General features: G+C 41.5%; 1 protein-coding gene, 1 long non-coding RNA gene and 1 pseudogene across 2 annotated transcripts; 2 read left to right on the top strand and 1 right to left on the bottom strand.

The window, feature by feature from the left end:
* Positions 1 to 4,417: 4,417 nt before the first annotated feature.
* Positions 4,418 to 13,440, top strand: LOC117594813 (mucin-2-like; the record flags this gene model as incomplete). The annotated part of the gene is made up of 3 exons (XM_034293891.1): positions 4,418 to 4,559; positions 9,494 to 12,956; positions 13,011 to 13,440. Coding segments are annotated over exons 1-3 (3,966 nt in total), but the record flags the coding sequence as incomplete, so codon positions are not given.
* Positions 13,441 to 13,450: 10 nt separating this feature from the next.
* On the top strand, positions 13,451 to 21,877 carry LOC117594814. Its single transcript, XR_004576065.1, has 3 exons — positions 13,451 to 13,825; positions 14,015 to 14,100; positions 21,422 to 21,877. It is a non-coding gene; the product is annotated as an uncharacterized LOC117594814 (long non-coding RNA).
* Positions 21,878 to 22,291: 414 nt separating this feature from the next.
* LOC105025369 lies at positions 22,292 to 27,095 on the bottom strand (annotated as a pseudogene).
* Between the last annotated feature and the right edge of the window lie 327 nt (positions 27,096 to 27,422).

Below are 27,422 nucleotides of genomic sequence, written 5' to 3'. Positions count from 1 at the left end.
TTGCAATATCGGAAATACATTAGGAATATATTGTCAGGGTACTAAATACGATTTATTGTACTAAAGTACAAAATAAGTGGATTCTTTGGTTTGGGAATACTGTCGGCCCTCCAGCTCGGTTTTCTGCTTTCTGTTGTTTTCTTTTGCATAGTTAGTGGGTGGAGCTAGGAGGGTTGTCAGTGGAGACAGAGTTGGTGGGGCGGAGCTAGGAGGGTTATAAGTGGAGACAGAGTTGGTGGGCGGAGCTAGGCAGGTTGTCATTGGAGACACCTGTGCGAGGAATACAAAAGGCTTCCAATCCTGGAGGTCTGTGGTGGAGCCAGACTCCTTGTTGTTTTTGGTTGTGGCCTTTTTTTGTTTGTTCGTTAATACATTTAGTTATTTTTTTAAGCTGACTTGTGGTCTCCCATTTTTGTTACGGCCTGTGAGCCTAGTGGTGACAACTGTTATATGGAGTGCATCTTCTACCAAGCCATCCTGTCCATGTGTGATATCGGAAGATTTTTCGATTTTGTATGTAGATATCGGAGAACGATACAATCCAGTCTGACCTACTCGATGTTCTATCTAGAGACTGGGGAACTGTAAAATACAGTAACAGTTTCTCAGATTGATTTAATCCATCTATGAATCAGGGAACTGCCAAATACAATAGTTATTTGTCTGATATTCTATATTGTTTATAGCAATAAGTAGATACTGCTGTGTACAGAGGTGGATGTGGAGAAGTGGATTCAGCAATCATTAGTTGATATTTAAGTATCAGTTTAGGCTTCTGCCACTCAATTTTGATCTCTAGCTACTGTTTCATCATAAGACTTCAAGAATGATAGGAAGCTATTTTAGAACAACAGTCCAAAATCTACTCTCTGACAGATTTTAAAATAGCACATTCAACGGTACGATGGAATAAAACATTTTCACAAAGAATGAAAGTGATGAAAGAAATAAAAAACCTCTCTCTAAGTTCCTCAAAAAAGATTTACTCATTGACGGGCCACATTGTGACATAGATTAGAAGATCTCGGTTTAACTGTCAGAGCTAGTCATTTTCATCTCAAATTAGAAAAAAGGGTCCTCTGTAAAGATAGACCCAGCAATTTTTCATCCCAACTATTTTGGTCCCTTTTGCTCATCCATGTTAGAGTACGTCTGACCCAGAACGCAGAGAAATCACACAGACCACGTAAGGTAGGTTCAAAAAAGGTTTTAATGGAGAACCAGGGTACTCCGAGAATACTGTGTAGGCAGGTCCGAAGCCGGGGGAGAGCTGACGGCGAAGGCTGGGTGGTGAGGCCAGGAGCTAGTAGGCGCAGCAGAGGAAGCAGCAGGTCACATGGGTAGTAGATAACGAACTGGCGCCGAAGAGGTGATCAGCCCGGGTTTAAATATTGCTGGAGTGAATCATGTGGATGAGCTGCAACTGCGAAGAATGGCTCTGCAGTGAAGACTCTGCCACGCCCCTTGACCTACTGAACACACCTCCAGCACTCCAGGTGAAACAACAAACAGGGACCGAACCACCTGACTCAGGGCGGAGGGCAAGCAACCCGTAACAATCCAGGCTTCAACAACTATTTCCCCATGTTTTGGCAGCAGCGCGAGTGCTGCAGATGTCATTAGTCGGACGTGCGTCATCTTCGCATTTTCTCATGCGTTTTTGGTCTCTGCCCCTCCTGGGGGCAACACAATCAAGAATTTGCAGCCACCTCAATCTGGTAAAAAAACAAATTGCTGAGGTCAGATTCATTTCAGCAAAATTACGTTCAAGTGAAAGGATGGTTAGTTACTGCAGTCGCCAGCAGCACCTTCTGGCTCAGATAGAGAATGCATATTCACCAACAGAAGAACCCTTGAAAATGACCATAGGACCTAAACGGTAAGGAGAGGCTTCAGGCCAGACAAATGGCACAGAAGGACGATGCATTCACAGTAACAGGCTCCCAGGAGGGGAGGGATAACCAGGTGCCAAGCCCCTAATGACTGTCAGCTCTCGATGCAAGGTCTCCCCTCAACCCAGAGGAAGATGGCAGCTCAGACTGCGGGCGTCCACATTCTGAGCAAACAGCTGTGAAGGGGCTTTCTGGGAGCTGGAGCACGACCATGCTTCCTCTAAGCCGGAGGACATAGCCAGGCTTCGAGGACTACCCTTGTTTAGTCAGACTGCCCATTTCCCCTGGAGGTGCAGACAATAAACCCCAGAATCAAAAGTCGTAGAAAAAGAGGCCAGTCAAAATGCATAGATCTGGAAGGAAATGGAAAGGTTCTGTACGGTGGGATGTTAAGTAACCAAAGTGTTCTCCAAATTAATAAATCATTTCCAAATTACACGACACAAGCTGGCACAAGAACAGACTAATCTGGAGGAGTACAAAAAAAGCTTCTTATATAGATAACTCTTAGACATTTGTTTGTAATGCATTGCCACAAGAGAGGTTACCTCAGGGCACAAAAGGTAAAAACAAGAATGTGAGCAGTAACTAATATTTGAACGTTACTGACAGTTCAAAGTATCTAAGCAAAAAAAAAATTCTAACAAAGTGATATTTGGGAAATTTTTAGGGACAAGCCAGGCAGTTTTCCTTCTTATTCCTGTTGGATGTTACATTGCATTGTGCACCTTAAGGTATCTCTAGAAAATCGGTAAAAACGTCTACATTGGACTTTCAATCCAACCACAATTCAATCACTCTCTCCTTAACTATACAGATATGTTGTTAATATGATCACTCTAGTTGTCTGCACAGTCGGTAACCAAAAGCTATAGTGCACTGAAAGTTTTTAAAATGCTTCCACAAAAGGTAATTTCCGCTTCAAAGTATCTGACAGGGTTTGCCCATTAGTTATGATCCACACAATTCACATTTGTGGCTGCTTGCTTCCTACATTTACGTTATGTGTCAGCTTAACTCCTCAACTCCTCAACACCTTGATAGCTCTGCAATATGTCACTTGAATAGACGTCAAACAATGGGACAACTGAAATGCATAAAGTGCCTCCTCCTTAAGTTACCGTAGTGCAGTGCTACAATGCAGTAATACAAGTATCTGTAATCTGTGTGTGATTGACAACCCCCTATTACCTCCATAAATTACATGTGCTTGGCCTCTATAGATCTCTACCACAGATTTAAAAAAAAAAATTTACTTACAGGAAAGCATTCCAACTGATTTGTTTCCTCCATATTTTCTTAATTACATGTGTGTCAACCTTCTTGTGTTGTACTCAAGGACACTTGAGGCTGTGACTTTTTTAATTTCATTTGTAAATGTAATAAAACTTGTTTTTGCTTGTTCATTCGGGGGTATTGTGTGTAGATTGGTAAGGGGGAAAGTACATTTAATACGTTTTAGAATAAGGTTGTAGCAAAAACATTTAAAGGGTCTGAATACTTTCCGAATCCCCTGCATTAGTTCTGACCATCTCACAAGATACAGTGGATATTAAAAGTCTACACACCCCTGTGAAAATGCCAGGTTCTTGTGATGTAAAAGAATGAGACAAAGATAAATCATGTCAGAAAATTTTCCACCTTTAATGTGACCAGAAATCTTGCTTGTTTGTAGGTGACCAAATACTTATTTTACAGAGGAATCTACCAATAAATGCATTAAAAATCCTACAATGTGATTTTCTGGATTTCTTTTTCTCATTTTGTCTCTCATAGTTGAAGTGTACCTATGATGAAATTTACAGGCCTCTCTCATCTTTTTAAGTGGGAGAACTTGCACAATTGGTGGCTGACAAAAAACTTTTTTGCCCCACTGTATTTCCCCCTCGAAGATTTCAGTTTGGTTTTTAATTGAATTGTTTACATTATAGGTCACATTAAAAGTGGAAAAAGTTCAGACATTTCTTTTACATCACAAAAACCTGTCATTTTCACAGGGGTGTGTAGACTTTCTACATCCACTGTACATACCAACAAAATAACATCCACAGTTTTTTTATTGTCAACAAATATGCTTTCACTATTCACTATAGAATGCAAAGTATTCACGCACATAATATCTATTGTAAATAAAGACACAGCTTGAACATTACATCACTGGAGTCAATGATTAGCCCTTTGGAAACACACACACACACACACACACAAATGAGCTTTTCACAACATGTTGATTATCATATAAAACTATTTTATATTTTAGCTGAACTACTCAAGAAAGAAGGAACATTTTAAATGTACACGGAGAACCTGTTTGTTCGCATTCTAGCCTGTCAGAAGTCCCAGTTAGTCACCTTGCAATCAGATAAAGAGAATTTGAACAAAAAACATTCCTTTCCACAAGTGGTTGCAATCTAGATTTCTTAAATATTTTGTACATTGTACAAATGTGATAAAAAAGTATCAGATTTCCAGGCAAAAAGACAACTCCCACCTTTAACCGGTCAGTGCAGACAGACACCCTCTAAACAGAAACCTGCTTCCTTAGATGACAGACGTTGCTCTGTTTTGTGAATTGTCAGCTCTCCCCATTCAAAATGTTTTTTTTCTTCGTAACTGTTGGAACTATCCTGTCCCTTGCTCCGGGGACTGGAGGGCAAACCACAACAGGTATGTAGTGACTTTTGAATCTTACTTTTTGTATCGTCTGAATAGATATATCAACATGTTGGTATTGGCATGACTGAGTTTTCAGTTTATAGTATATCAAATATAGTATACACTATTGTGCGCGGAAGATGAGCTCCTAACTCTTTATGTATTGGCCATATTACATCCTCTCATTACTTTTTATAACCAATGTAATTAGAACAGTAAAAATGTATCTTGTGTTATACCCATGGTGTATGACAAAAGATGTCTCTTACAGTATGGCTTCCAATAAGTCAGCATTTACGATATAAACCACCTGATTTTTTACTTTGTCATTACCAGTAAAAACCCAGTGAGAATGAGATACACATGAATGTCATTGTACTGTAGAGCAATAACTTAAAGTATGACATTGTCATTCAAATAACATAAGAACTTCAACCATTCACTTGACAACTAACTGACCTTGTCCCTGGGCCATTTTGCACAGAAGAATCTGGGAACAAGATTAATAACAAACTAAAATTAACCCGGAGCCGACGCTTTTTATTCTCTGGGCTTCAATCTGCTCCTTAGTTCAATGTTTCCCAATCCTGGTGAAGTGGACCCCAAGGGGGGCATGTTTTGGTTCTTGCCCTAGCAAAAACCAAAACATGCCCTCCTTGGGGTCCCCAGGACCAGGATTGGGAAACACTGCCTTAGTGCATAGGAAATGGAGAATAGTACGTTCAACCTGGGATTCAAACCTTACGTTTACGGGACTGCTACTTGACCCTATTGAAGTGTCAGAAACATGTTTTTAAACACAAAAATGTGGTTTAAAGGACCACCTTGGTATCGTTTTGTCCCTAAACTGCAACAGGGGAGTTGTATTAGTGCTAAGCCTGTTTATGGTGCTGTGAGTCATATGGAATACTTTACACATGCATGCCCTCTGTATGTTTGGGTATATAACAGCTGTATTTATACAGATATATTATGTAAATATAATTGTTGTTTGGATTCTAAATATAAATTGTCTGTAAAAGCTTAATGTATTCACATACGTTTATACATTATATTAGATACTGAAATGGGTTGCTGTAAAAGTTTTGAATCTTGACCTTAATTGGAACAATGGTAATTTATGTTTTACGCTGTGATTTTATGTACTTCTGTGGGCTTCTATTTTTGTCTAGGTCCCTCTTGAAAAAGAGATGGTTAATCTCAGTGTGGCTAACTTGGTTAAATAAAGGTTAAATAAAGAAAAACATAAATGTAATTTATACCACATTATGGCATCAAATGCCACATTGTGTAATCTTGAAGCATGTGTGGTTTTCATTAATGTATTTGAAGTTATGTTATTAGAGAAATATCTGTTGGGATTAACATGGATAACTGCTTGTGGTTACTGACTACAGCAGTTCTTCAAGGCACAAGGCTGAGGTGTGCCAACGTGATTACAGTGTCACCTGGCCTGAAGGGGCAGAATTGTGTAGTCAACACAGTTTCCATAGAGAAAAGCTTTGTCGCGTTGGCATAATATTGATACACACATAATCTAATTCTATACAGTTCCACAAGTGACCACAACAGGCTTCTGAAAGGGCAAAAGCAGATTTAAAAACCATTTGCCTATGGAGAAAAAATACCCTTATTGTTTCACGACATAGGGGTCAACACAACAACAAGCACCTATCAAGCTTGGAGGTATGCAAAACAACAGTCCAAGTTGGTATTGCAGATTCCCCAGTATTTCGTTTCAAAACTCCACTTAGTTTTACCCACATGCAACATTACATGTTTGCACACTGACATGCCGACTGCACTTGATTTGACCTAAATATTGGTTGAGCATGAGGGAGTGGGTTCGTTTGGTGGTTAGGGTTAGGTGCGTGAACATAATGGGCACACCTAGGCTACACTTCCCATCTTGGGGATTGCGTAGGCTGGTTGAGCTACTTGGTTTAGAGCTTACAGATGAAACCTGAAACTGACCCCTAATAAAAACCTTGGTGGACTTGCACTGAATTTATCTGATCAGGACTGACGGATGTTTGGTTTCAACAGGTTGTTAAACTCGGAGAAGAATCTTACTTTCAAAATGAAGCCCTTTAGGCTGCAGATAAAACACTCAAAAAGACCCTTGTGAATGGGTAAACAATTAACAAGCAATAAAACACTGCATGCTCTTGCTAAACAGTAAAAAGTACCTAGCTAGCAAGTGACATGATATGCCAAACAATGACTAAAAATAAATAAATCTGATTTAGGTTGTGTGGACAATAATCTGATTTGGACCCAATGGCAAACGTAGATTTTAAAGTTTAGTACGTTGGCCAATGTTTTCACCCAGAGAAACTTTCCTTAACAATTAGGATTAAGCCAATTGCTCGAGGGCACGGAAATATACTTTTCAAGGATTTGAACCAGTGACCGTTCACTAACTGGCCCCTACCCTAACCAATAGGCTTTACCTCCATATGATGTGATTTTTGCCTGATGACATTTTATGATGATCAAAACTGTTCAGTCTTGGCCGTATGAGAACAATTTCCCCTGTCACACTGCTGAGGGGTTATGGAAGCACTGGTTGCTTTGATAGTGTCCTTCAGCTCGTCAGTGTTGTTGGGAATGGTGTATCTAATTTTCCTCTTGGCAATACCCCACTGATTCAGGGGTGAAGGTCAGGCGAGTTGGCTGGCCAGTCAAGCACAGTAATACCATGGGCAGCAAACCAGTTACCAGTAGTTTTGGCACTGTGGGCAGGTGCCAAGTCCAGCTGGAAAAGGAAATCAGCATCTCCATAAAGCTTGTCAGCAGAGGGAAGCATGAAGTGCTCGAAAATCTCCTGGTAGACGGCTACATGGACTCTGGACTAGATAAAACACACTGGACCAACACCAGCAGATGACATGGCACCCCAAATCATCACCAACTGTGGAAACTTGACACGATTCTGTGCCTCTCCACTCTTCCTCCAGACTGGGACCTTTATTTCCAAATGAAATGCAAAATTGACTTTAATCTGAGAAGAGGATTTTGGACCACTGAGCAACAGTCCAGTTATTTTTCTACTTCGCCCAGGTAAGACGCTTTTGACATTGTCTCTGGTTCAAGAGTGGCTTGACATTAGGAATGTGACACTCACTTGTGACACTAGCCCATTTCCTGGACACGTCTGTGTTGTGGCTCTTGATGTACTCCAGCCTCAGTCCACTCCTCGTGAAGCTCCCCCAAGTTCTTGAATCAGCTTTGCTTGACTATCCCCTCAAGGCTGCGGTCGTCTCATGTTGCTTGTGCACCTTTTCCTACCACACCTTTCCCTTACAGTCAACTTTCCATGAATATGCTTTGATACAGCACTCTGTGAACAGCCAGCCCTTTCAGGAATGACCTTCATTGGTTTTACTCTCCTCGTAGAGGGTGTCCATGTGTGTCTTCTGGGTCTTGTGGACAACTGTTAAGTCAGGAGTCTTCCCGAAGATTGTGGTTGCGTGTACTGAAGGCTCAAAGAGTTGATTAGCTGATTAGAGCTCTTCTCAGGGTGATATTTCTGAAATGTACATTTTGTATTCCAATATATTGACATACTGGATTTTTGATTTCCATGAGCTGTAAGCCCTAAACATCAAGCTTGAATTTTTTTACTTTAAGATTAATTAATGTAGAATATATGGTGTCACTTTTTGATTTGAATAACGGGAAATATAAACTTCTCCACAATATTAAAGTAAATGCTGTGGAGTTTGTAATCTGATTGATTAATTGATTGCTTTGGTGGACAGGTGTCTTTTTACAGGTAACAAACTGAGATTAGGAGCACTCCTGTTAAGAATGTGCTCATAATCTCAGCTCGTTACCTGTATAAAAGACACCTGGGAACCAGAAATCTTTCTGATTGAGAGGGCATCAAATACTTATTTCATTAAAATGCAAATTAATTTACAAAAAGAAATGCACATGCATTTTCTGGATTTTTTTTGCTATTCTGTCTCTCACTGGTCAAATAAACCTACCATTAAAATTATAGACTGATCAGTTCTTTGTCAGTGGGCAAATGTAAAAAATCAGCAGGGGATCAAAAAAGAAATTCCTTCACTGTACATACAACTTTAAAAACCACCCACTAAGCACAGTGGTGACTAGTGCAATGTAAGGCATTCTGGGATTCTTGGACGTGGGTTGTAAGAATGGAGTTGTTGAGCCAAAACAGGTCCCAGAAAATGATCATTAAATAATAATGCTTTCAAACCTCTAAATATCATTGAATAACATTGAAAGTACTTAAGGATTAGGCATGTGTAAATAACGTATTATGCATTCAACCCAAAATGGGAGGTTTAAAAAGAGAAAAGGGTATGCATCTTTATGCCACAGATTTAAGATTCCAAAATGTTGGATTTGTAATCCAAGTAGAGAAAAATTTATAATTTCATAATTTGTCAAATGTTGCGACAAGGTGGTATGATCAAATCGAGCGAAGTAGAAAAAGATGGAAAATTGTATGGAATTGAATTTGCTGGTATATTATGGCCTTCTGAATGTGCAATAATAACTGTAGTATCTCAAAATAACTCCTGCTACCTGTCGCGTGCTATGTATGAGGAAATGTTTTAAAGGGTCTTGTTTTGGTTAATTGTTTTTCTGATTCACAACATCAAATATGTCCCATAGACTGAATCTGAATTAAGCTACATGGCTTGTGTTTTGTATTGTATGCCAGAAATCCAGTAAGGTTGTTTTGATTGCTGCTGTTATAAGACAACAACAATCAATACAGCTTGGCGAGATATGTTTTGGTTATTACATTATTCATTAAAAAGTAGTTACTAACGTGTTAATGTAACAACCGATGATTAATGCAAAAACTTATTACATATGGCTGAAAATGTCATACTTTAATTTTAATAACCAGTAAGATATTACATTCAAATTGTTCAATATTCATTGTAGCCTATTTCTTTTAGACCTGAGTCTTACTACTACATTAGTAACCACAGATTCTACAACCTCAACTGATGTCCCAACCTCTACATTACCAACTACAACTTCTACAACCTCAACTGATGCCGCATCCTCTATATTACCGACCACAACCTCTACAACCTCAACTGATGTCCCAACCTCTATATTAACAACCACAACTGCTACAACCTCAACTGATACCCCAACCTCTATATTAACAACCACAACTCCTTCAACCTCAACTGATGCCGCATCCTCTATATTACTGACCACAACCTCTACAACCTCAACTGATGCCGCATCCTCTATATTACCGACCACAACCTCTACAACCTCAACTGATGTCCCAACCTCTATATTATCGGCCACAACTGCTACAACCTCAACTGATGCCCCAACCTCTATATTAACAACCACAACTCCTTCAACCTCAACTGATGCTGCATCCTCTATATTACCAACCACAACCTCTACAACCTCAACTGATGCCGCATCCTCTATATTAACAACCACAACTCCCATAACTTCAACTGACCCCTCCTTTACAACAATAAGCACACCTCCTACAAATTCAACCCCAACTGATACCCCAACCACCATATCAACAACCACACCTCCCATAACTTCAACTGACGCCTCCTTTACAACAATAAGCACACCTCCTACAAATTCAACCCCAACTGATACCCCAACCACTATATTAACAACCACAACTCCCATAACTTCAACTGACGCCTCCTCTACAACAATAAGCACACCTCCTACAAATTCAACCCCAACTGATACCCCAACCACTATATCAACAACCACAACTCCCATAACTTCAACTGACACCCCCTCTACAACAATAAGCACACCTCCTATAAATTCAACCCCAACTGATACCCCAACCACTATAATAACAACCACACCTCCCATAACGTCAACTGATATCCCCTCTACAACAATAAGCACACCTCCTACAAATTCAACCTCAACTGATACCCCAACCACTATAATAACAACCACAACTCCCATAACTTCAACTGATGCCTCTTTTACAACAATAAGCACACCTCCTACAAATTCAACCCCAACTGATACCCCAACCACCATATCAACAACCACACCTCCCATAACTTCAACTGACGCCTCCTTTACAACAATAAGCACACCTCCTACAAATTCAACCCCAACTGATACCCCAACCACTATATTAACAACCACAACTCCCATAACTTCAACTGACGCCTCCTCTACAACAATAAGCACACCTCCTACAAATTCAACCCCAACTGATACCCCAACCACTATAATAACAACCACACCTCCCATAACGTCAACTGATATCCCCTCTACAACAATAAGCACACCTCCTACAAATTCAACCTCAACTGATACCCCAACCACTATAATAACAACCACAACTCCCATAACTTCAACTGATGCCTCTTTTACAACAATAAGCACACCTCCTACAAATTCAACCCCAACTGATACCCCAACCACCATATCAACAACCACACCTCCCATAACTTCAACTGACGCCTCCTTTACAACAATAAGCACACCTCCTTCAAATTCAACCCCAACTGATACCCCAACCACTATATTAACAACCACAACTCCCATAACGTCAACTGACACCCCCTCTACAACAATAAGCACACCTCCTATAAATTCAACCCCAACTGATACCCCAACCACTATAATAACAACCACACCTCCCATAACGTCAACTGATACCCCCTCTACAACAATAAGCACACCTCCTACAAATTCAACCTCAACTGATACCCCAACCACTATAATAACAACCACAACTCCAATAACTTCAACTGATGCCTCTTTTACAACAATAAGCACACCTCCAACAAATTCAACCCCAACTGATACCCCAACCACCATATCAACAACCACACCTCCCATAACTTCAACTGACGCCTCCTTTACAACAATAAGCACACCTCCTACAAATTCAACCCCAACTGATACCCCAACCACCATATCAACAACCACACCTCCCATAACTTCAACTGACGCCTCCTTTACAACAATAAGCACACCTCCTACAAATTCAACCCCAACTGATACCCCAACCACCATATCAACAACCACACCTCCCATAACTTCAACTGACTCCTCCTTTACAACAATAAGCACACCTCCTACAAATTCAACCCCAACTGATACCCCAACCACTATATTAACAACCACAACTCCCATAACTTCAACTGACGCCTCCTCTACAACAATAAGCACACCTCCTACAAATTCAACCCCAACTGATACCCCAACCACTATATCAACAACCACAACTCCCATAACTTCAACTGACACCCCCTCTACAACAATAAGCACACCTCCTATAAATTCAACCCCAACTGATACCCCAACCACTATAATAACAACCACACCTCCCATAACGTCAACTGATACCCCCTCTACAACAATAAGCACACCTCCTACAAATTCAACCTCAACTGATACCCCAACCACTATAATAACAACCACAACTCCCATAACTTCAACTGATGCCTCTTTTACAACAATAAGCACACCTCCTACAAATTCAACCCCAACTGATACCCCAACCACTATATTAACAACCACAACTCCCATAACTTCAACTGACGCCTCCTCTACAACAATAAGCACACCTCCTACAAATTCAACCCCAACTGATACCCCAACCACTATATTAACAACCACAACTCCCATAACTTCAACTGACGCCTCCTCTACAACAATAAGCACACCTCCTACAAATTCAACCCCAACTGATACCCCAACCACTATATCAACAACCACAACTCCCATAACTTCAACTGACACCCCCTCTACAACAATAAGCACACCTCCTATAAATTCAACCCCAACTGATACCCCAACCACTATAATAACAACCACACCTCCCATAACGTCAACTGATACCCCCTCTACAACAATAAGCACACCTCCTACAAATTCAACCTCAACTGATACCCCAACCACTATAATAACAACCACAACTCCCATAACTTCAACTGATGCCTCTTTTACAACAATAAGCACACCTCCTACAAATTCAACCCCAACTGATACCCCAACCACTATATTAACAACCACAACTCCCATAACTTCAACTGACGCCTCCTCTACAACAATAAGCACACCTCCTACAAATTCAACCCCAACTGATACCCCAACCACTATATTAACAACCACAACTCCCATAACTTCAACTGACGCCTCCTCTACAACAATAAGCACACCTCCTACAAATTCAACCCCAACTGATACCCCAACCACTATATCAACAACCACAACTCCCATAACTTCAACTGACACCCCCTCTACAACAATAAGCACACCTCCTATAAATTCAACCCCAACTGATACCCCAACCACTATAATAACAACCACACCTCCCATAACGTCAACTGATACCCCCTCTACAACAATAAGCACACCTCCTACAACTACAACCTCAACTCTTGCCCCAACATTTACAACAATAAACACACCTACTACCACAGAAACCTCAACTCTTACGCCAACATTTACAACAATAACCACACCTCCTACCACAGAAACATCAACTCCTGCCCCAACCACCACATCAACAACCACATCTCCTACAACTACAACCTCAACTCTTGCCCCAACATTTACAACAATAAACACACCTACTACAACTACAACCTCAACTCTTGCCCCAACATTTACAACAACCACACCTCCTACCACAGAAACATCAACTCCTGCCCCAACCACCACATCAACAACAACATCTCCTACAACTACAACCTCAACTCTTGCCCCAACATTTACAACAATAAACACACCTACTACCACAGAAACCTCAACTCTTGCCCCAACATTTACAACAATAACCACACCTCCTACCACAGAAACATCAACTCCTGCCCCAACCACCACATCAACAACCACATCTCCTACAACTACAACCTCAACTCTTGCCCCAACATTTACAACAATAACCACACCTCCTACCACAGAAACATCAACTCCTGCCCCAACCACCACATCAACAACCACATCTCCTACAACTACAACCTCAACTCTTGCCCCAACATTTACAACAATAAACACACCTACTACCACAGAAACCTCAACTCTTGCCCCAACATTTACAACAATAACCACACCTCCTACCACAGAAACATCAACTCCTGCCCCAACCACCACATCAACAACCACATCTCCTACAACTACAACCTCAACTCTTGCCCCAACATTTACAACAATAAACACCAGTCCTACACCTACAGTTATAACTATAACCTCAACTGCTGCAACAAGATCTACATCAACAGCTCTTACAACTTTTTCAACAACATTGACTCCAGCAAGTACGTGAGGATGTTTTTTGTGTGTAAAGAATACCAATATTTACATTTGGGTAAAGGGATCAAGAAATGTATAACAAAATCTGAATTAAAAAAAAACGATAGGAAAATAAATATAGTTTTTCATGTTTTTATACCTAGTTTGTCAGGAACATTGACTTATGATTTATGTTTGTCTTAAATCTTTCTCAGACCTGACCACGTTTGCAGATGTAAAGGTAAACATAACCAGCTATGAAACTCTTGACAACAGTACAATCATTTCATACATTGAACAGGTATGTTGAAAGTCTTTACCTATTTTTGTATTTTCCTAATTTCTTGTAAAATATTTGGCCAATTCAGAATTTTGTTGAGAATTTTTCAAGAGGATCAGCATTTGAATTAAGGGGAAATCAATTAGATTGGAAGAAACTACAAGGTGGCAATTACCAGTATTTTATCTCTTATTATATTTATGCATATTTCTTTTCCATGCAATACCATTTTCATAATCTAACTTCATTTCCTTTAACAATGTTTTTTGCATTATTTTATGTCATTGTAGGATTTTTAAGTAATTAATTTGCATTCTAAGGACTAACATACAGTTGCATACAGTTTTCCTTTTATAACCACTAACGTTAGCTAGATGTGCAAGACGCATACTGAATGAACCGAATGCACATGTGCAATTCAACAACATACCCTTATCTAGTAAGTCTCGAAGAGGGGTTAGATACCTTCATTAATTTACAGGTGCTGGTCATAAAATTATTTCAGTAATTCCATTCAAAAAGTGAAACTTGTATATTATATTAATTAATTGCACACAGACTGATATATTTTAAATGTTTATTTATTTTAATTGTGATGATTATAACTGACAACAAATGAAAATCCCAAATTCAGTATCTCTGAAAATTAGAATATTACTTAAGACCAATACAAAAAAAGGATTTTTAGAAATGTTGGCCAACTGAAAAGTATGAACATGAAAAGTATGAGCATGTACAGCACTCAATACTTAGTTGGAGCTCCTTTTGCCTGAATTACTGCAGCAATGCGGCGTGGCATGGAGTCAATCAGTCTGTGGCACTGCTCAGGTGTTATGAGAGCCCAGGTTGCTCTGATAGTGGCCTTCAGCTCTTCTGCATTGTTGGTTCTGGCATATTGCATCTTCCTCTCCACAATACCCCATAGATTTTCTATAGGGTTAAGGTCAGGCGAGTTTGCTGGCCAATTAAGAACAGGGATACCATGGTCCTTAAACCAGGTACTGGTAGCTTTGGCACTGTGTGCAGGTGCCAAGTCCTGTTGGAAAATGAAATCTGCATCTCCATAAAGTTGGTCAGCAGCAGGAAGCATGAAGTGCTCTAAAACTTCCTGGTAGATGGCTGCGTTGACCTTGGACCTCAGAAAACACAGTGGACCAACACCAGCAGATGACATGGCACCCCAAACCATCACTGACTGTGGAGACTTTACACTGGACTTCAAGCAACGTGGATTCTGTGCCTCTCCTCTTTTCCTCCAGACTCTGGGACCTTGATTTCCAAAGGAAATGCTAAATTTACTTTCATCAGAGAACATAACTGGACCACTCAGCAGCAGTCCAGTCCTTTTTGTCTTTAGCCCAGGTGAGACGCTTCTGACGCTGTCTTGTTCAAGAGTGGCTTGACACAAGGAATACGACAGCTGAAACCCATGTCTGTGCATGGTGGTTCTTGAAGCACTGACTCCAGCTGCAGTCCACTCTTTGTGAATGAGTTTTGTTACACAATCCTCTCCAGGGTGCGGTTATCCCTATTGCTTGTACACTTTTTCTACCACATCTTTTCCTTCCCTTCGCCTCTCTATTAATGTGCTTGGACACAGAGCTCTGTGAACAGCCAGCCTCTTTAGCTATGACCTTTTGTGTCTTGCCCTCCTTGTGCAAGGTGTCAATGGTCATCTTTTGGACAGCTGTCAAGTCAGCAGTCTTCCCTATGATTGTGTTATAGAAGTTGTCAGTTATAATCATCAAAATTAAAAGAAATAAACACTTGAAATATATCAGTCTGTGTGGTGTGAATGTATACATTATACAAGTTTCACTTCTTGAAGGGAATTACTGAAATAAATCAACTTTTTGATGATATTCTAATTTTATGACCAGCACCTGTAGCTAAGCTACAGTAGCCTACTAGGTGGCTACTGGCTAGCTAGCCAACCAGATGTAGGCTAACATAACTAACAGTGCATAAGTTGGTTGCCTGAAATCGAAAACATGCTCGGCGTTGTATTACCCATTGGTGATGCAGTCAAATATTGTTATACAAATAAACGTTATACTCACATTTCAGGAAAAACGTGCCCTAGCTGTCTATAGACTCTAATCTACCAGGCTCCAGTCCAGATATTCCAAAAATCCCACCAAGCGAGCCCTCTGACGCACACGAGAACTTGTCGACTAAGGAAAATTTGTCAATACAAAACGCAGATCTGTAAAAAAAACTTAGGAGCTGTTAATTTAAGTCAACACTTGTAAATCTTAAGCAACAGTTGCAAATGTTTTACAAATTTGTGTTTTATTTGTGAAATTTGTTTGTACATATTCACAGATATTATTTATATTTGTGAAACATTTACATATTTACAGAGGTTTTTACTGACAAAATATTTTTTCACATTTACAAATCCTATTTTTATTTGTGAGTTGTTATGAATGTACGCACAGATTTTCTCGATATATTTACGAATATTGAGACACATCTAACTCCATACCATTCTTTTTTTATACCTTGCTTTCGTTATCAACTTTTCTTAGATAGGCTCATTTCTAGAGATCGCTAGCCATAGACATCATATATGTCTAGATCATAGACTGGTCTAGATAGCTCGTCCGCGCGGTCGCTCGCTCACTCGTAACATTGTTTTATGCTGCATGCACTTTTTAAATAACCATAACTTGCTCAATTTTCTACCGATTTTCAAACGGTTTGGTTTGTTATAAACGTTAGAGATGTAGTTATGACACTGCATACATATGAATCATTAAAACCATGGACTTCCATATGAAAATATCCTTGAACAGAATCAGATAGGTGTAATGAATATACAAACACAAGGTATTTATGTTAAATCAATAAAAAGGCGACTAAAACTCAGTGTACAGAATGGCAACATGACATATACACTTTTGTACTACTATAATAAAATTACTAGTACAATAAATTAATTTTAATTATTACATGTTTTTTCTTACTGCCGGATAACAAGCATCTCTGAACTGACCACATTTCAGCCCTCTAGGTCACTTGATATGACTTTAGAAACACAACTGAGCCCTAGCACCAGGTCTTGTGAAGCTGTGTGCAAAAGCAGATCAATATAGAGTGAGATTGAGTACTTAAGACCATTATTTGCCAAGGTATGGTCATGCGTATTGTAAAATGCCCTATGGAAACTCCACATAGGACTTTTGGTTAGACAAAATGCTGACAATAAAAGGCTTACTGGGATGCAACCTCTTCGTGTAGACGCATAATGAAATGAAATCAAATGAAAGGTAACAGTGTGATGTCAGGGGTTCTGATATAGAATGACTACAAAAAAATATGCATTACACAAAAGTCTCTATTTTTAAACTATTATAAAAGTGACATTTATTTGCACACAAAAAAATAGGTACATGATTCCCCTTTACAAATATCCAAAAAAGAAATGCTGTAGAGAGAACTACACTACTGTTGAAGTAAAAGAGGGCAGTACCTTGAAAACACATACCTTGGGCTAATGCCCTTTGAAAAGGACAGTTTTATTAAGTTTGTCGCATGTAGTTGCCCTGTACGCTGAGGTTTGTAATTCTGGTGATGTGGTGCAGCCTTAAAATTAATTGTGTCCCTGTTTTTGAAGTCTATCCCATACTGCGTCTCGCCGATGTGCTCCCCTAACACAAACACATCCTCTGAACCAATCCTTTTTTGGACTATGGAAACAACCTAAAGCAGTTTGATGGGCTGTGATCGTCTGGTACTGCCTGATGACTGCCGAATGACCCACTCTGCTGCCCTGACAACACTCACGGTTCCCTCTGATGGAATCACCAGACCTCCATTATTTTTTTAAGTCAGCAGGTGGTAGCTCTGGTCCTTGATGGCAGATGCAGCATCTGTCATCAGGCTGGCACGGCAGACATCACACGACAGCTTCTTAAGAGCCCGTTGCACAACAAATCCTGACATTTGAGTTAATATAGTAATATCATAACTTATAACAATAATCATTAAGCATGGGGAAATTAAGGGAACACTTCTCTTCTTGGACTATCGTGAAATTGTTTTTCCCAGATTTTGACTATTGGCACTTTTGGTTATAGGGGGAAAAAAATCGACTTTCAGTTAGCCTTTACCTGAAATATACACGAGAGCATTGTCCACAAGACCATCAAAGCAGACGGGAAGGTAGCAGTGCTCATGTACAAGGGCAGGAATGTCAGCAAACAGGAATGGAAGATCTTCTCCTCTTGCTGCAGAGGACATATCTACAGCTGACAGGCTTGAAGAGGTGTCGATAACAGCTTGTAGGGACTCTGTGTCATCCTGTGCCGTCACATTGCATCTGCATGGTTTAACAACCCCACCCCATGGTTTAACAACCGGGCCATCAGCTTCCTAAAGATGTACGTGAACTGGCTGGCATTAGGGTTGTTATTCCAGCCACCGTAAAAAAAAAAACACAAGATATATGAGTATAGTACACAGATATTCAATACATGCTTTAAAATGTTTTATGCTTAAATGTATTTTAAAAAAAATAATTTTAAATACACAAATTAGAACTAGCCACCCCTGAATGATCTTTTCACATAAAATAAGTTGAATGACATTCATACAAATCAGTGATGATAAATTCTGCACACAGTCAAACACACAGGCATTTTTCTAAATACTCAAAATGATTTGTGACACTTCCAGGTATTGTGTATGTCTTCAGAAAGCACATTTTACCAAAAATAAAATAAACATATGGACCGACAAACTGAAAACAATACAAGCATTTGCTGACACTGTCACTTAGTGTTGCGGCTGGTAAATATTAATTATGAACCCTACCAGATGCTCTGATGGAGTTGAAGAGAAGCTCCAAGTGGTCCAGGCTGAACCTGTAGGTCAGGACATATCGCTGTCCTTCAAGCAGCACAGGAACCAACGACATCAACGTGTCAGTGTTTTGATGAAGCCCAGGACAGAGAGGAACCTTCAAAAGCAAATACTGTATTCCTATGATGATCCTGCCAAAACAGGACACAAGAAAGCAGGAATGCAAACTAACGGTATAGGGTATAGTAAAGCTGACTAGTTTGCATCCCTGACCTTAAAAGTATAATCAGATGTATGGTTTAGGATCCTTAAAATTACTTTTAGGACACTAAACCTTCTTGAATCAATTGACAACATAACATGCAGACCATCCAATACATACCATTTTGACACCGGCATCTGGGGAGAAAAAAAACTGAATACAAGAAAATTGGAACTGAAACATTTGCAGACAGCAAACAAATTGGAGCAAGATAATATCATAATAATAAATAATAATAATATCTGTCATGGTGAAGAAAGAACTGAGCCGCAAAGGCGAAGCTCGCGATTTACCGGTCAATCTACGTTCCTACTCTCACCTATGGTCATGACTGAAAGGACAAGATCTCGGATACAGGCGGCCGAAATGAGCTTTCTCCGCAGGGTGGCGATCCCTTAGAGATAGGGTGAGAAGCTCGGTCACCCGGGAGGAGCTCAGAGTAGAGCTGCTGCTCCTCCACATCGAGAGGGGTCAGCTGAGGTGGCTTGGGCATCTGTTCCGGATGCCTCCTGAACGCCTTCCTGGGAAGGTGTTCTGGGCCCATCCCTCCGGGAGGAGACCCTGGGGAAGACCTAGGACACGCTGGAGGGACTATGTCTCCCGGCTGGCCTGGGAACGCCTCATTGTCCCCCCGGAAGAGCTAGAGGAAGTGTCTAGTGAGAGGGACATCTCTGCTTAGACTGCTGCCCCCGCGACCCGGCCCCAGATAAGCGGAAGAAGATGGATGGATGGATGGAATAATAATAATAATAAGTACCACACCATGAACTTGACGTAGACAGAAAAGAGCATCTTATGGACTTGATGCAGACAGGACCTAGCATCATGTGCAACTTTGCTGGTTAGCAGCTAAACTGTAACGTTAGCTGCTATAGGTCTCATTCAAAGCTTATTGTTATTAGCCAGCAAATAACTACAACCATATCTACAAATATTGTAATTTAGACAAAAGAGTAGTTGTCATAAAATTGTTATTGGTGTCAGTAAAACCTTTATAATCGAACAGCTCGATTGTGATGTCTGCCTTGATAACTTGCGCAAGTAGCCGTGATACACAACTATGCTGCACGATTAAGTCATTTTTAGAAAAGAAAAGCAGCAATTTCGACATTTTCAGAATTATAGCCACGTTAATAACGTTTGTAAGAAACCAAACCGTTTGTAAATCCGTCAAGGTTTCAGCGAGATAAGAGTATTTGTGTTCATGCTAATCACTCACCTTACATCAGGTACCAAAGAGCCCGTCAGAAAGCCTACCTGTGACAAGACGGTGATGCCGGAAGTGACTGCGCCATAAGACATCTAGCCTTTATATATGATGTCTATGTTGCTAGCCATGAATTGATAACTTCCACGCGTGGATTGTGGTGCTGGTCCCTACCTATCATAGCAACGCAATTGCTTGTTTCAACTTAAAAGTATATTAAACAGACAATATGACTGCTTTATCTTTATATATTAAATACCTTATTTTTAGTTTCAAGTTATTAATTACAACAATAGAGGTTTTGTGATCCTACAGTGCTCTCCATAAGTACTGGGACAGTAAAGTCAAAAGTGCTATTCTTGCTGTACACTCAAGGCATATGAAAATATGATTAAAAGATGAATAAGCGGCCAAAGACTGACACCTTTTTATTTCTGTCCGCTTCAACACACGTTTTAAAAACTAAGAATAACAGCACTGTCAAAGTTCCATCCACAATTTTATTTGTGCATAAATATTGGGACATTTGGCTCTCAGGTGTTTCTTATCCTGTTGCGTTGATTGTTCATACATAAAAGATCTGTGAATGTGTAGTCTCAGTCCCATCTTTTGCTTTTGCCTTTGGTCTCTGCATTTGGTGTCAGTAGGCATAATCCAACATTTAGAGTAGGGAGATGTCTACAGTATCAAAGATAAGCAAATGATTTGGATGCTAAAAGAAAAGAGAGACTCAATTACAACTATAGCACAAAAGTTGGTACTTTTGCCGTATATTAATCTTTAAATCATATTTTCATATGCATTGACTGCACAGCAAAAAATTGCGATATTGATTTTACTGTCTCAGTACTTTACTAGGGTACTGCATTTTGGGCCAAAATTACTGTATGTCAGCATCATATAATACTTTGTTCAAACGGCCTTTACACACTAGCAGAATCCCTATTATTTTAGTAAATCCAAACATACCCCAGTAATTCGCTGATTTGGAAAAAAAAAATCAGGGAATATAGAAATCTAGATATATGTTTACATGTTGTACATCAGATTTATGTTTTGTTTTTCAGTTCTTTAATCAGATAAGCCACAACGCCCTTGGACCTCTGACGGTGACCGTGAAACGCATCACAAAATGTAACGGCGCCCAGTGCACGAACCAGCTGGTATCCAGCGCCAGCCCTTAACCCTCATCCACCCAGTGCCAGCCCTTATCCCCACTCATCCGTCCAGCGCCAGCCCTTAACACTCATCCGCCCAGCGCCAGCCCATATCCCCAGTTATCTGTCCAGCGCCAGCCCTTAACTCTCATCCACCCTCATGGACTCTATGAACAGTGCTCTATTTAGGCTTTGATATAATGAATGATGAGATGATGGCTATATGGATCCATATTTAACTGATACGCTGCTGCACTTTGGTTGTTTTGTCTTGTTCAAGAAAAGAGTCTTAATGGACAAGATATAAATTTGTGTCTATATGAATATACACGTATGCCTAGCCCAATAAATATATTTTTATGTTTTTTTGAAAGTTTCCATTTATTATTTTCCTTGTATTGCATTAAAATACCAGTCATACCGCAAATAAATATCTATTCAAATACAAAATATCCCTTTGAGTGGCCAATATTATTTACAGAGATCATATACTGCACTTGCAAAAGTTCAGTGAGTAAAATACAAGAAAACAATTGTCTTTAACCAGCAGAATACATCTGAGTGACTTAGGATGTTGTTGTCTCATCATCATCCCCAAATGGATGTTCTTGTCTCGTCATCATCCCCAAATAAATGTTGTTGTCTCGTCATCATCCCCAAATCAATGATGTTGTCTCTGTCATCATCCCCAAATCATATATTATATGAGAAAGAATGGAGTCGTACCTGCCTTTCAATATAGTCACAAAAGGTTTATGAAGAAAGCTTACTTTTCAAACCTTACTTTTTGTTCACCAAAGACACACATACCATCTTGTTCATGAAGACATCTATGAAAAACTGCGGAAGCCTTGGAGAACCAGGAAGGTATGGTGGCCAATCGGAGGTCAAAGGGTGTGCCACGGTTTTGAAGGACCAGACAACAAAAGAGGCGTAGGGCATCCAGCACACCAGAAAGCCCAGTACCATCATCACCACCATCTTGGTAAACTTCCTCTCAGGCTTCTTCTCAGGTGTCCCCACTGTTACCATGGTGGTGGTCCCTGGGTTATCAGCAGGGTTGGGTGTAATCCATTACCGTTACAAGTTACCTGCCCACATTTGTAATCAGTAACGTAACTTTTTGATTATTCAAACTCAGTAATGTAATCTGATTACTTTGAATTACTTTTAGATTACTTTCATATAAAGAGGCATTAGAAAACAAATATGAATAGCCTAAAACCAGTTGGACAACTTTGATTGGATCATTTAATGTTAGAGTTTACATAGCCGGCCAAAATAGGAATTTGCCTTATACCTTTGGAAGGGTTTCTAAACCATTGCTTTCCACATCAATATGATGGGGCTACATTTCAACAGGTCTGTCAGATATTCAGTCATTCCAACTAATTCAATAAACCTTGCTCTTCCAGAATCTGACTTTTTAAAATCTAATGATGTGTAAGCCTATTCTGTTATTTGTGTTTTATACACAAGCTCCCCAGCTCTGCCGCCATGTGTTGGAGTTTACCCCGGTGAACGAGAGGGTCGTTTCCCTGCACCTACGGGTCGGGGATAGGTCTCTCACTGTTGTTTGTGCCTACGGGCCGAACGGCAGTGCAGAGTACCCGACCTTCTTGGAGTCTCTGGGAGGGGTGCTGGAAAGTGCTCCGACTGGGGACTCTATCGTTCTACTGGGGGACTTCAATGCCCACGTGGGCAACGACAGTGACACCTGGAGGGGCGTGATTGGGAGGAACGGCCCCCCAGATCTGAACCCGAGTGGTGTTCAGTTATTGGACTTCTGTGCTAGTCACAGTTTGTCCATAACGAACACCATGTTCAAGCATAAGGGTGTCCATCAGTGCACATGGCACCAGGACACCCTAGGCCGCAGGTCGATGATCGACTTTGTTTTCGTTTCATCTGACCTGCAGCCGTATGTCTTGGACACTCGGGTGAAGAGAGGGGCGGAGCTGTCAACTGATCACCACCTGGTTGTGAGTTGGATCCGATGGCGGGGGAGGAAGCTGGACAGACTCGGCAGGCCCAAGCGTACTGTAAGGGTCTGCTGGGAATGTCTGGCCGAGTCTCCTGTCAGAGAGATCTTTAACTCCCACCTCCGGCAGAGCTTCGACTGGATCCCGAGGGAGGCTGGAGGTATTGAGTCCGAGTGGACCATGTTCTCCACCGCCATTGTCGAAGCGGCCGCTCTGAGCTCTGGCCGTAAGGTCTCCGGTGCCTGTCGAGGCGGCAATCCCTGAACCCGGTGGTGGACCCCGGAAGTAAGGGATGCTGTCAAGCTGAAGAAGGAGTCCTATCAGGCCTGGTTGGCTTGTGGGACTCCTGAGGCAGCTGACGGGTACCGACAGGCCAAGCGGACTGCAGCCCGGGTGGTTGTGGAGGCAAAAACTTGGGCCTGGTAGGAGTTCGATGAGGCCATGGAGAAGGACTATCGGCTGGCCTCGAAGAGATTCTGGCAAACCATCCGGCGCCTCAGGAGAGGGAAACAGTGCTCTACCAACGCTGTTTTCAGTAGAGGTGAGCAGCTGTTGACTTTAACTGGGGATGTCGTCAGGCGGGGGAAGGAGTACTTCAAGGATCTCCTCAATCCCGCCGTCACGTCTTCCATTGAGAAAGCAGAGGATGAGAGCTCAGAGGTGGACTCGTCCATCACCCGGGCTGAAGTCACAGAGGTGGTTAAGAAACTCCTCGGTGGCAAGGCACCGGGGGTGGATGAGATCCACCCTGAGTACCTCAAGTCTCTGGATGTTGTGGGGCTGTCTTGGCTGACACGCCTGTGCAACATTGCGTGGCAGTCGGGGACAGTGTCTCTGGGATGGCAGACCAAGGTGGTGGTCCCTCTTTTTAAGAAGGGGGACCGGAGGGTGTGTTCCAACTATAGGGGGATCACACTTCTCAGCCTCCCCGGGAAAGTCTATGCCAGGGTTCTGGAGAGGAGAATACGGCCGATAGTAGAACCTCGGATTCAGGAGGAACAGTGTGGTTTTTGTCCAGGCCGTGGAACACTGGACCAGCTCTATACTCTCTACAGGGTGATGGAGGGTTCATGGGAGTTTGCCCAACCAATCCACATGTGTTTTGTGGATTTGGAGAAGGCATTCAACTGTGTCCCTCGCGGCATCCTGTGGAGAGTGCTTCGGGAATATGGGGTCCTGGGTCCTTTGCTAAGGCGCAGCCAGGGGCCGGAGGGTGTCAGGTTTGGGGACCACACAATTTCGTCTCTGCTCTTTGCAGATTATGTTGTCGTGTTGGCCCCTTCAAGCCAGGACCTTCAACACGCACTTGGACAGTTTGCAGCCGAGTGTGAAGCGGTGGGGATGAAAATCAGTACCTCCAAATCCGAGGCCATGGTCCTCAGTCGGAAAAGGGTGGCTTGCCCACTTCAGGTTGGTGGAGAGTGCCTGCCTCAAGTGGAGGAGTTTAAGTATCTAGGGGTCCTGTTCACGAGTGAGGGAAGGATGGAACGGAAGATTGACAGACGGATCGGTGCAGCTTCTGCAGTAATGCAATCGATGTATCGGTCTGTCGTGGTGAAGAAAGAGCTGAGCCGCAAGGCGAAGCTCTCGATTTACCGAAATGAACTTTCTCCGCAGGGTGGCTGGGCGATCCCTTAGAGATAGGGTGAGAAGCTCGGTCACCCGGGAGGAGCTAGGAGTAGAGCCGCTGCTCCTCCACATCGAGAGGGGTCAGCTGAGGTGGCTTGGGCATCTGTTTCGGATGCCTCCTGAACGCCTTCCTGGGAAGGTGTTCCGGTCCCGTCCCACCAGGAGGAGACCCTGAGGAAGACCTAGGACACGCTGGAGGGACTATGTCTCCCGGCTGGCCTGGGAACGCCTCAGTGTCCCCCCGGAAGAGCTGGAGGAAGTGTCTGGGGAGAGGGAATTCTGGGCATCCCTGCTTAGACTGCTGCCCCCGCGACCCGGCCCTGGATAAGCAGAAGATGATGGTATGGGGTTTTATTAATGTTTTTAATTGCTTCAAAATATTATGGAAAAATAAATGCCAATTACTCAAAAAGTGTATTGACATTGTTGTAAATCAAAATAAAGATATCCGTACTGTAGCTTATCGCGCATAAACTAAATCTGCAGTAGTCTGATGTTTTGCCCCCCAACCAACATTGTCAAAATGTTGCAGAAAACCCCGGCACGCGAATGCTTGTTTGCAATCATGAACACTCGGATAGAAATAAGATTTACCCATGCGAACATAAACTGCGATTATTAGTGAGGGATTTTCAAAACGCAAATGAATTAAACTGTGATAATAAACCTGCACTCTTAGCCTAAAGTAAATTAACACAGCAGCCAATGATAACCAATGAACACAATTTTCAGAGATGTAAAGCAAGCAGAATCACATGGTCTACCTGTGCTGTCTTGTTCGGCACATTTGACAAACAGACCTTGAAACTTGAAAAACACAAAACACCAGTAAGGCCTATTGCCTAATATTATGAAAGATAGAGCCTACTCTGTTTTTACCAGCCATCCAACCGACCAAAACCGAAGAAATTTAAACTAGCGCTTCCTCCGTCACTAAACTGGTTATGCGTGTCCATCTTTGCGCGCATCATGATCACACATACTACTGAGGCATGTAATTCATATACATATTTCATAATTGTTTTTATAACATTAAATAATAAACTCAAACATACAACGTGTCATAATTATTTTTCAATTGAAGTAATCCAAAAGTAATCCAAACTATTTTCAAAAGTATCTGTAATCCGATTGTTACTGTTTTTACAATTTTCTTTACATGTAATCCATTACTCCCCAACTCTGGTTATCAGTGTGTGTGTCCCCACCATCACTGTGGTGTGGGGTCCCTGGGTTAGTGTGTGTTGGTCCCCAAGTAGAATAAGAAAATAAAGGTTATTGTACATGTTTAATACCTTTTAATACATTCCTTTGTGGTTTGTAAAATTAATGTAAGGCTTTGTCTTTGAACTGAAAAGCACAACTCTTCATTTGTTTGGAGGCTGGCGTGGGACCCCAACATCACCCTGTGCGGTCCGAGTGGGACCGCCCAGGGGTGGCTTCGTGCCTTAAACCTTCCCATCTTGGCACACCCTGATAAAGTATCGGAAGCTGAAGGACAAGCTAGCGGTGGATGACCCAACCACAGACACGAGAAGGAAAGCAACTGCCATGTTCACCAGGATGTAGCTGAGGCGGAATTAAAGTTTCTTCTTCAGGACAGTGCACACAATGGTCAAACATGAAAAAGGTCATCCCGTAGGAGATAGCGCTGCTGCCCAGGTGGTCCTTTGGGACCAGGAAGGGGCTGAGGGATGTGATGGTGTTAGTGTCCAGCGCGACAGGGATGTGGAAACACCCCTGGAGCTCCAATGGACGACCCTCCAATCTCATTATGTTCCGTTCAATTGATCAGAAATCTGGTTTTAGTCCAAAGGCCATGTGTTCATGGCCTTTTGTCTACTTCAGGAGGTCTTATTTTCATCTAATGCCCTGGTGAGGGACCAACTTATATAAAGCCTTGGGTCTAATATCAGTTCCCCACTAATATCGCCTTAGGTTGAGGATTTCTAATTATTTTTCCCCACCTCAAAACACACCCTGCATAAAAGGTAATGTGCTTTCCGTGCATCAAAACCGGGAAAATAAGTGTAACCCAATTTACTGAACTAGGCATCAGTTCAGTATTACTGCTGCCAGCTAATCTACCTGCAAGTGCTGTTACAGACACTAATCATATGCATTTCAGCATTTTGTCATCCGCTGTTTGCTGGCTTATGGCTCTGTGCTGGATATCTTGGTCTTAAAAACTACTCCAGACTTGGTGAAAAAGCTGAAGATTACATTTTTATTAATTATAACAATTGGTGTTTTTCACATCAGCATAGAAAATATATTGTGCAAGCAACTCAAAACTTTCC

The sequence above is a fragment of the Esox lucius genome, chromosome 8 (genome assembly GCF_011004845.1).
Source record: "Esox lucius isolate fEsoLuc1 chromosome 8, fEsoLuc1.pri, whole genome shotgun sequence".
NCBI lineage: Eukaryota > Metazoa > Chordata > Actinopteri > Esociformes > Esocidae > Esox > Esox lucius.
Note: the sequence above shows the minus strand (reverse complement) of the source record. Positions and strands in the feature narration are given on the sequence as shown.